Genomic DNA, 17,028 nt, shown 5'->3' on the forward strand with positions numbered 1-17,028 from the left:
GTTCCATCAAGAAAGGAGAACCCAAGGGGCACTTGGGTGGCTCAGTCAGTTACATATCTGCCTTCAACTCAGGTCATGATCTCAGGGTCCTGGGACTGAGCCCTGAGTTGGCTCCACACACCCCGGGGAACCCTGCTTTTCCCTCTTCCTTTGCCCCTCCCCCGACTCTTTCTCTCAAATAAATAAAATCTTAAAAGAAAAAAAAAAAGAAAGAAAGAAATGAGACTCCAAGAACTTCTGTCTTCATCAGGAGGCTTTGACTGTTGGTGGTCCTTTTGAAAATTGCAGTAAGTCAGCAAGTGTGCATGGCAGTGAAGCTGTGTTAGAAATCATCAGCCTTCCCATAAGATACCATTTCTCGGTTGTGATTGAAATAGCTCATTTCACAACAAACTGTGGGGGTTTTTTCCTGTTACACAGCGTCAGTTAACACAACTGGTCCATTTTTTGCTAACAATTTTACAGAAGTAGATGCTTATTTTTTCAAGTAAAAAAGGGAAATGATCCCACTTGTATTCATATCATTGAGAAAGTAAAAAATGGTTCTTATGCACATAGAGAAAAAGGCAACCGTACGCCTTATAAAAGGGGTAGAGGGAAGAGAAAGGTCGTCTCAGAGCTTTATAGTGAACCTTTGCAGTCTGACTTTTAAATGTTTCCTTTCTGGAACATCACTATTACTAGCATAGAAGTGGTCCTGTGGGAGAGGCTGCACCTTGAAAAGCCTTGTCTGTTGTGGTAGCTATCTGGTGATAAAACATTATCTAATCTGGAGATCTCTGTATAATTTGAGGGTGTCCTAGACCTTGATGGTATTAAAATTTCTTTGAAGGTTATCTGCATCTATTGAGTGCTTTTCGACTGTTTTAATTCTTCAGCTTGTAATAGATAGGCAAGCTGCTCATGTACTTCCAAGGGGAAGGGTGGGTGTGGGGGCTGAAGACCGCTGCCTGTGCTGTTAGCGTACATCACTCATCACTGGATATCCCTGACATGCTCCCTCGACGTGTTCTCATTACTGGATCTTCCAGATGTAAAGACAAGAGCTAATTGTCCCCCATCTTGGCTCCTTTTCACACACCCCGTCCCCCAGCTGCTAAGCTACCATTTTTAGAGCGTGCCTTTACTGTAGGTGCAGAGCCCATGATAGAGCTATGGATATAATTCCTAGTTCTTCTCTCTTCCCTCTTTCCCCACCCACTCAGTCAGTTACTGGGTATTTCCTTTCCATATTACCTCATAGACTTTCAGTTCCTCCTTCTACCATGCTAGTCCTAGTCCAAATGGCCATAATCTTTTTTGTTAAATTAATATGGCAGCACCCTAACTGTCTTGTCTTGCCCGCCTAACCCATATCATCTCCTTAATAAAGAGAAAAGAAAATATTTAATCTGCATACCACAAAAGAGAGCTAGAATAACACCGTAGTTAAGGATGTGGGCTCTGTAGCAAGAAGGTCTGGATTTGAATCATGACACTATTACTTTAGCAAATGCAGTTATATAACCTTGAGTAAACTCCATATGCGTGAAAGAGAAAATGAAAACTTTCCTGACTGAATTGTCATGAGGCTTAAAGGACCTAAACCTTAGCATAGAGCTTGGTACATAGCAAACACTCAAATATTACTGTAATAATAAAATGCAAGCTGAGTGTTCTACTCTTCTATTTAAACCCATTGAACCTTACCATGTCTTCTAGAAGAAAGCCCACATCTCTTTGGCAAGACTTGTAAGCCCCAGCTCCCCTTTCTAACCCAGCTCTAGCTACTGCCCTCCAGAGGGTTGTGTCCTTTTGGTACCACTTCCATTGCCCCCAGCAGGCCATGCCTTGTCTTGTGCTCATACACATGCTGTGCTGTTTACCTGGTATTCCCTTGCACCCCAAGTCTGGCATCTTCCTTTCCCTTCCCTGAATGCCAATCACTCTTCCTGTTTTTGTGACTGACTCTCACCTCTCCTTCAGCTCTCCTCTTATTGGTCACTTATTCCAGAAAGCTGTTTCTGATACTTCAGGACTCCCATAGAACCATTGAATACTCTCTATATGGTAGTTGCCACATACTGTGTAATTGTGCTGTCACTGGTCTGGGGGCTCTGTCCTGCCAGGGTAACTCTTCTGAGGACAGTTTGGATCCTATTTGCTTTTTAAAAATATCTAGTTCTTGGGGCACCTGGGCGGCTCAGATGGTTAAGCGTCTGCCTTTGGCTCAGGTCATGATCCCAGGGTCCTGCATCGGGCTCTCTGCTCAGCGGGAAGCCTGTTTCTCCCTCTCCCACTCCCTCGCCTGTGTTTCTCTCTCTCTGTGTCTCTCTCTGTCATATAAATAAATAAAATCTTAAAAATATACCTAGTTCTTGGGAGTTTGATTCCATTAACATATGTTTAATAAATTAAAGCAGTACCCAATTGAAGATATGTTTTATGAAGTTTTATGATGCCTAGTATATAATCTGCACCTCAGTAGTATTTGTTAAATGAGAAAATGCTGTTTAGACTTTTATATATCTTTAATTTTGGTAACTATCTTGTGTGTGTACATTTAATATTTTAAAAATCCTGAAGTTATTTAAAATTGTGATTCTTAAAATTTGAATCCTAAATTCTAAAAATTCCTAAGGTTATCTCTTATAAATTAAATGTAAAGTTGTATAATTTTTTATCAGACACCACGTTTGATTATGAAATAATGAGCTATATTTGTTCTTGTGTGTTGTAAACCATCTCTGAAGGCAGAATGTTTTAAGCTACCACAGATGATACAAAGGACAATCATATGACTACTAATCTAAAAGAATTTATAAACTGGGGAGAAAAAAGTTATACTGAAATAAGTGTGTCAAAACACCAATCACATCTCTAAGCATAAAACAAGCTCATGTATTCATCAGTCATCTTCAAAAAATTCAACTTCCCTTCATCTTAGCAGAGGAAGCTAAGAGTTGACTTATTAAGCATTCCACAAAGAAAAGTACAGAGTTATCTGAATGGTGCATTGGAGATCATTTAGGCCAGTTTAAAAGGACCTCCGAATGGCCAAATTTGGGACAATATGAACTAAAAAAAAATGGTGATTTTTTAAACAAGTGGAAAAAAGGGAATGGGAGGGAGGGCACTGAAAGCTCTTTTTGTAAGAATAACCACCAGTGGGGCACCTGAGTGGCTCAGTGGGTTAAAGCCTCTGCCTTCAGCTCGGGTCATGATCCCGGGGTCCTGGGATCGAGCCCCGCATTGGGCTCTCTGCTCAGCAGGGAGCCTGCTTCTTCCTCTCTCTCTGCCTGCTTCTCTGCCTACTTGTGATCTCTCTCTCTGTCAAATAAAAAAATAAACTCTTAAAAAAAAGAATAACCACTAATAATTATGGAAGGAATGATAGAATCAGAAAAATCACTATTTTGTAGTCCCAAGTGGATTAATCAAAGCAAGGGTTATTAGTGAATGGTAAGTCACGGTGAAAAATTATTGGGAAATATGACATGGCACCAAATTAATACACATAGGATTTTTTATTAATATAAAGGGGAAGATGTCCCTTTATAATAGATTTGGCAATAAACATTCTAACCAAGCGATCAAGCTAGCACCAGTAATAATGGCTAAACTTAACATTTTGTATCTTTAAATGTTATGAAACAGGAATTTCACAGCATTAAGTATTTTTGCTAAAACTGTTTAATTTGTATTAAGACTTAGCTTTTGGTTCACTGGAAAGAGAAACAGGTTTAATGATACCATGAAAATAAGACAAATGCAAAATGTGGGACCTTCTATAAGACAACTTGTCTGGACTCTTCAAAAAGTCTATGTCTTAAAAGGCAGTGGGATTTCTCAAAAGATACTGCAAAAATAAAGCCACCAAATGCAATGGATAAAGTTTAATTGGATCCCACTGGGGGAGGACATAGCATAAGGAGACATAGGGTGGGCAACTGAGGAAATTTGAATATGAAGTAGATATTAGATAACATAGAATTGTTAATTTTCTTAGGTGTGATAATGGTATGTAGGGAAATATCTTTATTCCTCGGAGATGCCTATTGAGCTATTTAGGAGTGAAGTGTTGTGGTACCTGTAACTTGCTTCCAAATACATAAGCAAAATACATTTTATAAATAAAGAGTTGGCATATAAAAGCACATATATAGGGGTGCCTGGGTGGTACAGTCAGTAAAGTGTCCAGTTCTTGATTTCAGCTCAGGTCATGATCTCAGTGTCTTGAGATCGAGCCCAGAGTTGGGCTCTGCTCATTGCAGAGTCTGCTTAAGGTTCTCTCTCCCTCTCCCTCTGCTGCTCCCTCCTCCCCCTTGTGCTCGCACGAGCTTTCTCTCTCTTTAAAATAAGTCTTTAAAAAAAAAAAACACATATATATGACAGTATGTTCCAGTTGTTGGGTAGGTGGAATGTTCATTGTACTATCTTCTCAATTTTTGGTTAGAAATTCTTAAAAATAGTGCTCGCTTCGGCAGCACATATACTAGAAATTCTTTAAAATAAACTGGAAAAAGAACAAGCTCAGCATGATGAAAACAAAATCTAAGTCTCGGGAGTGGCAGGCAGGCTGTCCGTCCCAGGTTGACCAGTGCGTCTGCAGTGGTATTGGGGCTCACTTCCTCCAGCCCTCAGCTTCGTTCCTGTGTGGGCACAGAGATGAGCACCTGTGAACATCAAGTGGAATGTGATCCTAGTGATATTAGCCAAACTGGATAACTGTGAAAATCTCCAATTAAGATTAGACAAGCTTGAGGCAGAACCACTCGTGTTACTCATTTTTAGCATTTCCAGTGTCTGGAATGTTGTAGGCATTCAAAAACTGTTGCCTGAGGAAATACCTACAGGGAACACCAAATTTGAGGATTGCCTCAAAAAAGTGAGAGGATACAAGTGACTTTTTCCAAATCCAGTAAATATTTGTGGAATTTAATAGAACTGAACTAGTTAAGGGACAAATAAAGTTAAGGTTGGTTCTAGAAGTAAGAAGACCTGTTTTTTGTTTTTTGTGGGTTTTTTTTGCCCGATGCAGGGCTCAATCCCAGGACCCTGAGATCATGACCTAAGCCGAAGGCAGAGGCTTAACCCACTGAGCCACCCAGGCACCCCAAGAAGACCTGTTTTTAAATGTGTATCCAGTAATGACTGCATTTCAGTTTTTTCTTTTTTTTTTTTTTAACTTTTCAGAAATAATACTTGCTTTTCTGAGTTAAGGAAGCACTTGGGTGGAAGTCTACTGTAGTTTTTCCTACACAGGATGAAATCTGGGTTTGGTGAGAAATATTCAGAGGGTGGCATGCGTAATTGTGCTTCTCCTTGGTGAGCTATGAGTTGGGCACTTAATTATGTAAAAAATATTGCAAGAGAGCAGTTGCATAATCCCCAAGAGAGTAATTATTGTCTATCTTGGCAGAATGCAAGGCTTTTAATCTGTAAATAAGCAATCCTATGTGGAAGAGCTACATGTGGAGTGATTCTGCGTTGTAAAGGTCTCTTATGAATTTTTTAAAGTGCAAGTAGTAATTCCATGTGCTGATTGGCTTCTGCCTTTGTGCTTCAAAGGGTTCATGATGCTTCCCCTGTGGTTTTAACCTCTCCTGAAATATTTAAGCCTCGGAGAAGGATTCCTGTAAAGGGTCAAACTGCATCTAACTTAAGCCTGTGAAAAATCTGAATGTTTCAAATACCGAGGAAGTAAAATGTGCTTTCTGTAAATTAAAAAACCAATATGAAAAACAAAACAACATAATAAAACATTGACAGTGCTTAAAAAAAGAAGGCTCAGATTAGCTGATGGGTTTCTCACTTATTGGAGGATAATAGTCTTATGTGTGCCACTGCAGCTCAGGTTTCCAAAAAGCAATGATTCACTTTCAGGGTATGTATATATTTTGCTTAGGTACGTCTGAGTCTTTGGGATAGTGAAAGTAAATTTTGTTTTTAAAAATTGTCAATAGGGGCACCTGGGTGGCCCAGTGGGTTAAAGCCTCTGCCTTCAGCTCAGGTCATAATCCCAGGGTCCTGGGATCGAGCCCCACATCGGGCTCTCTGCTCGGCAGGGGGCCTGCTCCCTCCTCTCTCTCTGCCTGCCTCTCTGCCTACTGGTGATCTCTGTCTGTCAAATAAATAAATACAATCTTTAAAAAAAAAATTGTCAATAGATCTGCCTATCTGCCTTCCCTTTTGTTGTAGTGTTGATGAACTGAGACTCTCTCTCCAAGTAAGACTTCTCCATGTGAGCAGTGTTTGCCTACTCAAGGACCTCATTCTGGCGACTTGCCTTCTCTCTTGCATGACCAACTTTCCCCTCTTTACTGACTTATTCTCATCAAAATAAAAACATGTCATAACAGCTTCCATTGTTTTTAAAAAGACCTTCCTTGACTTCTCTTTCTCTCAGACTACCTCCTCAATCCTCTGTTTCCCTTTGCAGCAAACTCCTTAAGAGTCTATATTCTATATTCTCTTTTCACTTCCTCTGTTCCCATTGTCTCTGGAACCTGCTCCATGCACCCCATTCCACACAGAACTTGTTTTTATCAAGGTATACCTGTAACCTTCACACTGCCAGAATCCATGGACAGCGCTAGGTCAAATCTTACCTATCACTAGCTAAAAGAGTTTATCATGCCTTTTTTCTAGAAACACTTTCTTTACTTAAGGGAAAACCTGTGCTTCTGGTTATTTCCCTTCTTCACCAGTCACTCGTGATCAGCTTCCTGGTGGGCTCTTTTCCTGATCTCCTAAGATGACTCATTTCCAGGTCCTCTCCTCTGTTTTCTCCTAAAGTCCTCTAAAGTAATATCATGGATAAAAATGTCCTGTGGGGGCGCCTGGGTGGCTCAGTGGGTTAAGCCTCTGCCTTTGGCTCAGGTCATGATCCCAAGGTCCTGGGATGGAGCCCCGCATCGGGCTCTCTGCTCAGTGGGGAGCCTGCTTTCCCTTCTCCCACTGTCTGCCTCTCTATCTACTTGTGATCTCTGTCAAATAAATAAATAAAATCTTTTAAAAAAAAGTTCTTTATACTCTAAAAACTCCAAATTTATGTCTGTACTGTATACCTGTACCCTGGACTGCAGATTTGTATATCCAGTTGCCTGCCCCACATCCCACTGGATGACTAGAGGTATCTCAAATTTAACATAGTCAGAATGTAACACGTAGTCTTCGCGTAACACATGGTCTTCGCGTGGTTATGTCTTACCCTCCTATCTGCTTTTCCTATCTCCATGCTTGTTCCACCTCCTTTCCATCTATGTTAAAAACAGCAGACTGAAAGACCCCTGTAAAATAGCAGGTCATATCCCTCCTCCGCCCCAAAGCCTTCAGCGACTCTTGTCTTGGTCAGAGTAAAAGCTGGTGCAACAAGGTCCTTCATCATCTGACCCCATTACCTTTCTAGCTCACCTCCTCCCTTTCTCCCTGTCACTCACTCTGCTCCAGCTGCATTGGCCCCTTTCTTTTTTTTTTTTTTAAAGATTAGAGAGGGAACACAAGCAGGGGAGTGGGGGAGAGAGAAGCAGGCTTCCCTCCGAGCAGGGAGCCCCATGTGGGGCTCGATCCCAAGACTCTGGGATCACGACCTGAGCCGAAGGCAGATGCTTAACGACTGAGCCACCCAGGTGCCCACATTGGTCCCTTTCTTAAACACACCTTAGATATTCTGTCTCAGGGCTTTGCTGTGGGATCCTACTTTAAGTTGGGATGCTGTGACCTGTACTTCTGCCTGGCTTGTTCCTTCACCCGCTTCAAATCTCTGCTTATCTGCTCTCTTCCCAGTGACACCTTCTCTAATCATTTATTTAAGCGCCTCCCCACCCCCTCCCACCAGTGCTCCTGATCCCTCCACCTGGCTTTTTTCCCCATTGCACTTACCACCACATGAAAATAAAATATTTCCCTTTTTGGTTTTTGTTGCTGAGTTTTTTCTTGTGGGTCTTCTTTTATTAGAATATGAGTTTCATGAGGGCAGAAACTTTATGTAACTTACTCAGTAAATACTGCTGAAGGATTAATTGCAAAGCAGTCTCAAAAGTTGGTTGATTCTTTTTTTCCCTTGTCATTTTTTTAAATAGCATTCTGTGTGGACAGAGGATATAGAGCATTCAGAATGATTCACTATATACTAATAGCTATTTCCCATTCCTCAGTTTCTCTGTTTGAAGAACATAAGGACATTCCTCACGGCCTGTTGCGAGACCTTTGGAATGAGAAAGAGTGAACTCTTTGAAGCATTTGACCTGTTTGATGTTCGTGACTTTGGAAAGGTAATCACATTTCATTTTCTATGTGTTTTCTCTTAGTGGAGAACAGTTTATCAAATACTTAACCATTTTTTGCTGAAGGAGGACTTATGACAGAAGTGGTCTAGGTAGTTGCATTATGTAATTAAATTTCACACATAGGTGACTTAGCAAAACAAATGACATTGTTCAAATGGGGCTAGAATTATTATTTTTTTTAAAGATTTTTTATTTGAGAGTGAAAACAAGAATGAGTGAGTGATGGGAGGGGCAGAAGGAGAGAATCTTAAGACTTCCCGCTGAGTACAGAGCCCCAACTCAGGGCTTGATCTTACCACCCAAACCAAGAGTCGGATGCTTAACTGACTGAGCCATCCCCCTGTCCCAGGAATAGAATTATTTTATTTAAAGCAGTACAAGGAGAGTCCTTTACCCCAGAAGTAGCTTTTTCAATGAGCTACCTCAAAGGGTAGGACTACTGTTTTCCATCTTATAAATTTCCCTCCTGTCTTTTCTATATCTAAAAGGCACCTAATTTTTGGAAGTTGAGAACGATCTGCTGCCCCTTTTCTCTATTTTGACACTTGGGTAGGTGATGGGGAAGACATGAATCCAAATGTTTGAGATTTTTGAGTAATTCCTATTAGTTGCATTTCAGCAGATACATGTTAGCTTGTTGAACTTCAACGATATTTGCCACATGTAAATTGTTCTAAGATTTGCTGTTATTACTTGTATATACACCAAACATTTGTGTGTAATAGGTGACAGAAATTATTCTCTTAAATGCTGTGGTCATTTATTTTTAAGTGATTAGGCAGAAATAAACTTTTTGCATGTAAGAAGTCATAAAAGAGGTAACTAAGGTGACCTTATTTTGGTTCCTGATGACATAATTGCATTATGAAAATAAGAACATAAGAATTAGGAAAAACAAAATAAAACTAAATGATACTGAGAAGTTTGCCCTTACTCTTGTAATTCCAATGCTAGTATCTCATCGAAAGGCTGTTTGAGAGTGATACTTCATTTGATTTCTAAGATGTAATATTTTAATTATAAGGTGAAAACCAAGCAATGGATTGGTTTGCTTAAAAATGGGAATAGATTGCACAAACTTGAAAGAGACACATAAGAAATTAGATGCAGAAATTTGATGCTGAAATTTGATGCAAGTATGGATAAGCCACCCTGCCCAGGGAGAGAGAATCCTTGGTTTCTTGACCCAGAGTCCCTTTGTCATTTTCTGGAAGTCATTAGTCTTCTTATTCATCAGACAGTCAGTTTGGAAACATGTGCAAAAGGAAATGGGTATAAGAGCATGGTTTCTAAGATTCCTTTTTCCTCTGGCAAGCTGTGATTTAACAGTTTTGAGGTCCAAAAAAGTGATGGAGGATAACATGGTAACAAAAGCAACTGAAAACCAAGCCTTGTGGGGGTGAGGGTTGACAGGTTGGTAGCGTATTTGTCTGTGGCTAGGAAGTGAAGCCATGAAGATGACAGGGAATCAACTAGAATTCCAGGTAAGGTGGATTGGATAGTCTTCTAAGTTGTTAACCCTAAAAAACATCTTAACAGCTTAAAAAAAATGTTCTCTTTATTCTTTGACTCCTCCCCCTATTTAAAAAAACTCCTTAATTTTCTTTTCACTCTTTTAGGGAAATGAAAAATGAAAAAAAGATTAGACTTTTAAAAGCTTTTCAAGGAGATCTTCATTTTTCATTCAGATTTGCAAGAAATGGTGTTGACAAAGACTGGGAAATCATCTAAATTCTTTGGAAACACAATGGCCTTATTGTGGTGGTATACCACTGGGCACTTACACAATGGAAGCTTTGTAGGAGTTGAGATAATAGAGTTGAATATGAAGGAGTAAACTGTATGCTTCTCAAGGGTAAATGTGTTTCTGTCTACTTAAAATATTTTGGCAATGATAAATCTGAGACAGAGTTAAGCTTGGGGATGTCATTGAGAATTTGATCCTGTACTCAGCACTCTAAAATCACATACATTTTTGCTACTGCCAACATTGGTGCAGTATCTCTTCCAAAATTATCTGGCCTCAATAAACCACTGAAAGTTAAAGAAGCTCTTTCATACCTTACCAGTATTACTGTCATTAAACATTATTACTCTAAGCAAAACCATCAATCCCACCACTTACTGATAACTTTCAAGATAATTGGCATCTTTTCAATCTTCATGTGTGTGTGTACACACACACACACACACACACATACATACACACATATGTATACATACACACACATAAATATACATATACATATATACACACACACACTTATATATATGACCATTAATCCTCACAGTGGCCCTCTGAGACATACTATTCAAATCACACATCTAGTAGAGATTGGAGCAATAGTTTGAACCCAGAGCTGGCTGATTCTCCCTGGTACCATGGTGCAAGTGTTCACATAGTGGTCCAGTGCTCTGTACATATTGACCCAGTCTTCATATCAACCCCATCATGTAGGTACCATTGTCATCCCTATTTACAGATCCTGGACTGTAAGTGACAGAACTTGGACAATTCATGCAGTTTTAAATGTTTACATTTAAAAAATGTGAATAGTATGTTGATGTAGACACCGAATCATTCCTCATGTTGTGACTATAAATTTTAACAGGATGTAGACAGGTTAGTTTTTCTCTTTATTCCTTGGGATTTAATTAAATTTGCAATTAACATAAAAAGAGAATATCTATAACTATATGCCTCTGTCTGCCTCGATTCATACAAATAACACATCTAGAATTCATGTATGTTTGGCACCTTTTTGCCTAGGAATATATTAATTGTAATAGTATCTAATGTTTTTATAGCACTTTGAAGCTTTGAGAGTACGTCATATCACTGACCTTGTTTGAGTTTCATGATAGTCTTGTGGAGGAAACAAGCAAGTCTTCCCCTTTGTCAGATGAAGAAACTAAGAGATGGGGAGATTTAACAGTGATTTTAAGGTGTCCTTGGTTCAGATCTGGATTAGACCTTCTGACTTCCCAGTCCTTTGTCTCTCTTGTCTGCCATCTGCATTTGGGTCTCGCTGCTGTGTGAATGCACAGGGAAAAGGATGAACTCATGGAAGAAAACCAAAGGAAGATATGAAATTAAAATAAGCACAAGTGATCTGTGACTTGGCATCTAATTTTTTTTTTTTTTTAAGAAAGAAGAAAGATTTAGGATACTGCATGAGCCTTTAATATAATGGGTTGTTGAAATTAAGAACTCTACCTGGATAAATGTTTCACAGATTCTCATCATACAGTCAGTTTTGAGCTAACCTTCCCCCAACTTCCCCATTGTGGTGTAGGCTGCTCCCAAAGCTTTGCCTACATTCTCCCTCGGTTCTAGGTTCCAGAAGTCTATCCTGAATCATAGGCATTGATATGGATATTTTTTCTTCTGAAACTTAGGAAAATTCTGGGAAAACGGGGAATTTATGAAATTAAAAAGTATAAGTGATCTGTCACTTGACATCTAATTATTCTATAGATATGATTTAGCATACTGCATGTGTTAAGACAAATGAATGAAAGTTTTTCTTTTAATTTTTGAGATAGTGAAGAGCACACACATTTTGTGCAATCTAGAAAGGCTTATGGTAATTTTGCCTGTCCATATTACTTTTAATTCCTAGTATTGAGTTTTTTACCCAGTGTTAGGAGAATATTCATTTCAATTCAAACTCGTGTGTCAAAAAAGTTAGAATAGTTCTGAATGTTTTCTATAACTTGATTTTGTTTTTCAAATCACATAGGGATGGGGAATGAGTTTACTAAATTAGAAGGTTAACTTTTTTTTTTTTTAAGACTTTCTTTATTAGAGCACACATGTGCATAAGCAGGGGGAGTGGCAGAAAGAGAAGCAGATTCCCCACTGAGCGGGGAGCCCAGTGAAGGGCCTGATCCCAGGACCCTGGGATCAAGACCTGAGCCAAAGGCAGATGCTTAACTGACTGAGCCAGCCAGGCGCCCAAGTTGACTTTCTACTAAAAAAGCTTCATCTTGGGGTGCCTGGGTGGCTTAGTTGGTTAAGCATCCGACTTTTGATTTCAGCTCAGTTCATGATCTCAGGGTTGTGAGATTGAACCACAGGTCGGGCTCTATGCTGGGCGTGGAGCCTGCTTAATATTCTCTCTCTCTCCCTTTCCCTCTGCCCCTCCCCACCCCAAAGCAATCTTTTTCTGATTATATAATTAAAAAAAAAAAGTTAAAGTTGTCTTAGTTGTCTTCTTTGCTTAAGAAATGTAATAAACCACTTCCTTCTCTAGAAAATTAGCAGTTATTAATTATAATACTTTTTACATTGCAATAGGCTCCGTAAATTTCTTCACTACCATGCTGCATGAATGATCTGCTATTCCTCTGTTCAAACTGTCATGTTCCGACTAACGATTTTGCTGTCTGGAAAGGTTTCCTACTGAGCTGTCTGTTGGCACATTTACAGTGCGGAAGCACATGGGATTTTTCTTTAGTGAGACCATTTCTAGTGAGTAATAGAAATCCCGTTGCTGCTGTTGTCCAGATGAGTGATGAAGTCAGTTCCTTCCTTTGGTTGCTCTGGGTGGTGTAAGGGCCTGCTTCTTGCTACCAGCAGACTTCACGTCTATTGTTTCACGCGGCATTAAGCACCTTTCAAGTGTAAGGTGATATGTTTTCTTGAATCAAAAAGAATCCCACCTAACCAAAAGTAGTTCTAGCTGATTTTAGTAGCGATAAGATAGTAGCAATGTGTTAAGGTTCAGGACAGCCTCTGTCAAAAGGAATTCAGAGCATTGGCTTAGAGGTGAGTTAGGGATACGGGTGAGAACAATACTGAGAGAGAGGTAATTTTGTGTTTGGATTAAGAATATGGTATCCGAGTTGGATCTTGGTTTGAATTCTGGTTATACTCTTTAAAGTATGTGATTTTCGGCTGAGCTTGGGTTAACCTGGTTGAGCCTCAGTTCCTCTATAAATTGATGATTGGGAAATAATGTATGTGAAGTGCTTAACAGTATCTAGGTTTTAAAGTGTGTATTTGATAATTACTAGTTATTATCTAGTGTTAATTGGTTTAGAATTCATAGAAAATATAGAATTCATGGAAAACATAGAGGTTGAATTTTGAATTGAGTTCAAGAGTTAATGAGTTTGAAGGGGTTAGATGAGGAAATAAACTTTGTTCTTTCTAATGTGTCCTGGGGTTAATCTGTTTTATCCTGCACAGCTGTCTTTCTCGCTTCTGTGGTCCTGAGTCTCCTTTGAGAAAGCACCCTTTTCCAGTAGTTTGGGTGGTTTAATCATTGAGAATACTTCATCTCTTTGGCCATAGGGCAGGGTTTGGAGATGGGGCAAGTCACTCAGTTGGGACCAAGATGATGTGTTGAGACATTTTCTGGGGCAGTTCTGTTGTAATATCCTCCTGCTACGAGGCTTAGAGCCACAGTCATCGAGGTATCTCATGGTATTTCAAAACAGACCCAGTTTAGAGGAAACAGAGCTGAGGGGGAGCCTACTGGCATCATGTGTGGCTGGAATAAAGTTGTGTCCAAAGCCAAATCCATAATCTCTGGATTTGTCCATGACGTGAGCCAATGTATTCTTCCTTTTTTCTTCAGGCGGGTTTTCCTTAGATTTCTCTCACTTTTGGTGGAGAGAACTAAGTGATTCACCTGGTTTTGTTGCTCATATGATTTCAGTTGTGTAGATAACTCTTCTTCTATTATCAAAGTTCCACACAACTTGGAGACCATTTGGTAGCCCTACATCTTTTATCATATATAGAAAAGGTGGTATGAAGACTGAGACTTAGAACATCTGTTTTGCTGTGTGTAAATAATTAGGTAGAAGTATAGTCCCAGCTTCGTCGTGAATGCTTTCTGGTCCATACCATTGACCCAAGCAGTATCATAGATCTTCAGGTCTTCAAGAGACGAAGTCATCAGACACCCTTTTCCAGTCTGTTTGTGCTCTACTGGGTCAAGCAAATGGACGTGCATGCCTCTTCAGGCTGGGAGCTCACTTCTCCTGTGGCCTCCAGCTGTATCTATGTTTTTGGGCCATGCAGATAGATCTGAAGATGACCTTAAAACCACAGGGTAAAAAGGACTGAAAGAGGGCTCCAACACATTGATCTGGGGTTGAATAGGGCTTGGAGATATTTGTTGATTCGTACAAAATTGTCCAAGAAGTCAAAAAACACTATAGAATTCTGTGTGACCTCTGGGTTCTCACTTCATTCCTCTGAACTGTAGGTTCCTCATTTATAAATGGGATAATAATTTCTATCACACAGAATTATTGTGAAAACAGGCTTTATGTAAGATCCTGGCATATTGTTCAGGAAGTGATTAAATGAACCAATAGATCCAGTATAGAACCAGTAGTTTGGGTAGATACAGGTCATTCAGGGTTCTAAAGGTGGATATGTGTAAAGTCAGGAAGAAGATTCTAGTGGTATTTTTTGAAAATTTACTTGGTTTGATACTTTCTGGCTCAAAGTATTAAGAAAATTATAATACACATGTATGTATGCATATACACACATGTATGCTTATTTATAACTTACATTTTCCTAGGCTTTTGTGTTAAGACTATGTTTAACTTCGTCCAGCTCCCTGCTCGGTGGGAAGCCTGTTCTCCCTCTCCCACTCCCCCTGCTTGTGTTCCTGCTTTTGGTGTCTCTCTGTCAAATAAATAAAATCTTAAAAATGTCTTAACTTTATTTTTACTTATTTATTTATTTTTGTGCATAGAGATTAGTTGAGAGATCTGCAGGGAAGTTTTCCTGAAGGTAGTTGATGCCTTACCACTCAATAAATGTATTTTCCCCCCTAGAATATAAACCAAATTAGCAGCTCCATCAGATTCAGGGTAGGAGATGGTTTGGTTCTTCACCTTAAAAAATGAATTGCCATTTAAAAATAAACTTGAACTTGCTGAGAAAACCAAAGGATACATGGTTAACCTAATGTAGAAAAAGTCTTGGGAATTGTCTGCGTAATGGAAATTCACAACTGTCTATACCCTCTCTGTTAAGAGGCATTAGTATGTACCCCGTCTTCTCCCCCTTCCTGCCACCCCAGTTTATTAGCCCAGATCTGCTGCTATCAGGCTGCCTTGACATTGTGAACTCAAATTTCTGGCCCATCTGGAATGCCTTATAATACATCTTATGATAATGTTTGCTTGGGTGTGTCTTATAGTTGGTGTGTTTTCACTTTTTCACGCTTCCCAGCCTGACTTGGACATCTCAGGGTACATGTATAATGGTACAAGGACTTCTTGTTGCCCACTGTGCTAGCCCAGGCTAGCCTCTCTCAGCATTTGTACCTGGATGCTGGTTGGTTTCCACATTCTCATCCCTACTTCCAGTGCTTGTGGGTGGTGGGAGCTTGCCCTCTAAAGCTCCACATACATTCCAGCACAACAATACTTGAGAACCTGGAATTGGTTCCCTGCTACCTGTGCATCTCCTTGGATCTTTACCTGGCTTTCCCGGTTGCAGGAAAACCTCCCTGCCCAAAGACCCATGAGCTTCGTGGAGGTGCAGGTAGCTTCAGAGACCTCACGCTGGCCTGGTTTGAGAGATTCATATTGGCTAGTGCATATGCGTTGACCAACCCTTAGAAACATTTTTCATCTGTCTCTATGTAACTAGAATGAATTATCTTGGCATGTAAACATAATCTCTTTTCACAGTTATTTTTTGAACTCCACTCTTGAGAAGCTGGACATTTCCCAAAGTGTTTCTCATCCCAGATTATTCAAGAGTCTCTGGGGCTTTTGCAGTCCCAGGACCCTAATCAGTCTTGTTTAGGGCTCTAATCAGAACACCACAAGGAGCTCAACTTCTTGTTGATGGTCTACTAGCATGGTTGTTTTGAAGACAGGTCCTGTGAGGTTTCTTCAGTAGCTCTTGTTCTCTGATGCTAGCATGGTCTTGTAGTTCCAGTGTGGCTCAGCCTGCCACTACCCAAACCAGCTTCCTTCCACCCCCACAAATTTTAGCTTCTGCATTGAACCTGGTCAGGCCACATTGCCCAGGTTTAGCAGTGAATACTGTTCAGGGATGAGCTCATGGCATCCTTTCCAGCCAGCAAGCTTGAGCCAGAGCCTCCTTATTCAGCCACTTGGGGGTTACTAGCTTCAACTCGTAGAGCAGCATTTGGGATCTCTGGTCTCTGTTATATCAGAAGGCCCTGGACTTTACTCGTAAAATCAGCCAGTTTCCAGCCTAGAACAGGCTAGTCTTCAGGGCTACTGTGAGGAGTCAACCTCTGTCAGTCCACAAAGGCTTTCTTTACTTTTCTTCACTTTCTCTCCCTCGAGCAGTAGTTTGCTTGTATTACATAACTAAGGGAGAGTTCTTCAGGGATTCCTTCCTGAACAAAGAAAGCTTGTTCCAAGGCCAAGGTTTATTATCTCCTTAAGCCTAGAAGGAGGGGACAGTTTCTGGCCCTCCTTAATATGTGCGTCTGGTTGGCTTTTCTACAATTTTATACAGTTTCTACATTATTAGCAGTATTCTTTTTTTGTTTTTGGACAGAACTGACCTTTCTAGCAACCTCTACATCTGTTTCACTCTTTGCTAGTATAGTTCACAGGGATACTTAATACTAGGCCGGTTTCCCCATTTTTACTACCCCTCACAGAATTCTGGTACCTGAGCCATGCAGGATCTTTCTTTATACCTTAGTGATTATTCAAGTGCATTTGGGGGTGGGGGAGTGGAGGGGAGTCTGCTTTCTGATTGTTTTTGAGCCAGCTTAAAAAACTCTTCACTGGAGAA

General features: G+C 40.1%; 1 protein-coding gene across 2 annotated transcripts in view; it reads left to right on the forward strand.

Moving 5' to 3' along the window:
- VAV3 (vav guanine nucleotide exchange factor 3) overlaps positions 1–17,028 on the forward strand; it is a 363,312-nt gene that overhangs the window by 75,998 nt on the left and 270,286 nt on the right. For both annotated transcript variants that reach the window (XM_080800645.1, XM_080800646.1), the window contains exon 2: positions 8,139–8,255. In XM_080800645.1, the coding sequence (XP_080656771.1) occupies positions 8,139–8,255 (117 nt within the window). The remainder of the gene's footprint in view (positions 1–8,138; positions 8,256–17,028) is intronic.

Source organism: Martes martes (assembly GCF_963455335.1).
Source record: "Martes martes genome assembly, chromosome: 4".
Classification (NCBI taxonomy): domain Eukaryota; kingdom Metazoa; phylum Chordata; class Mammalia; order Carnivora; family Mustelidae; genus Martes; species Martes martes.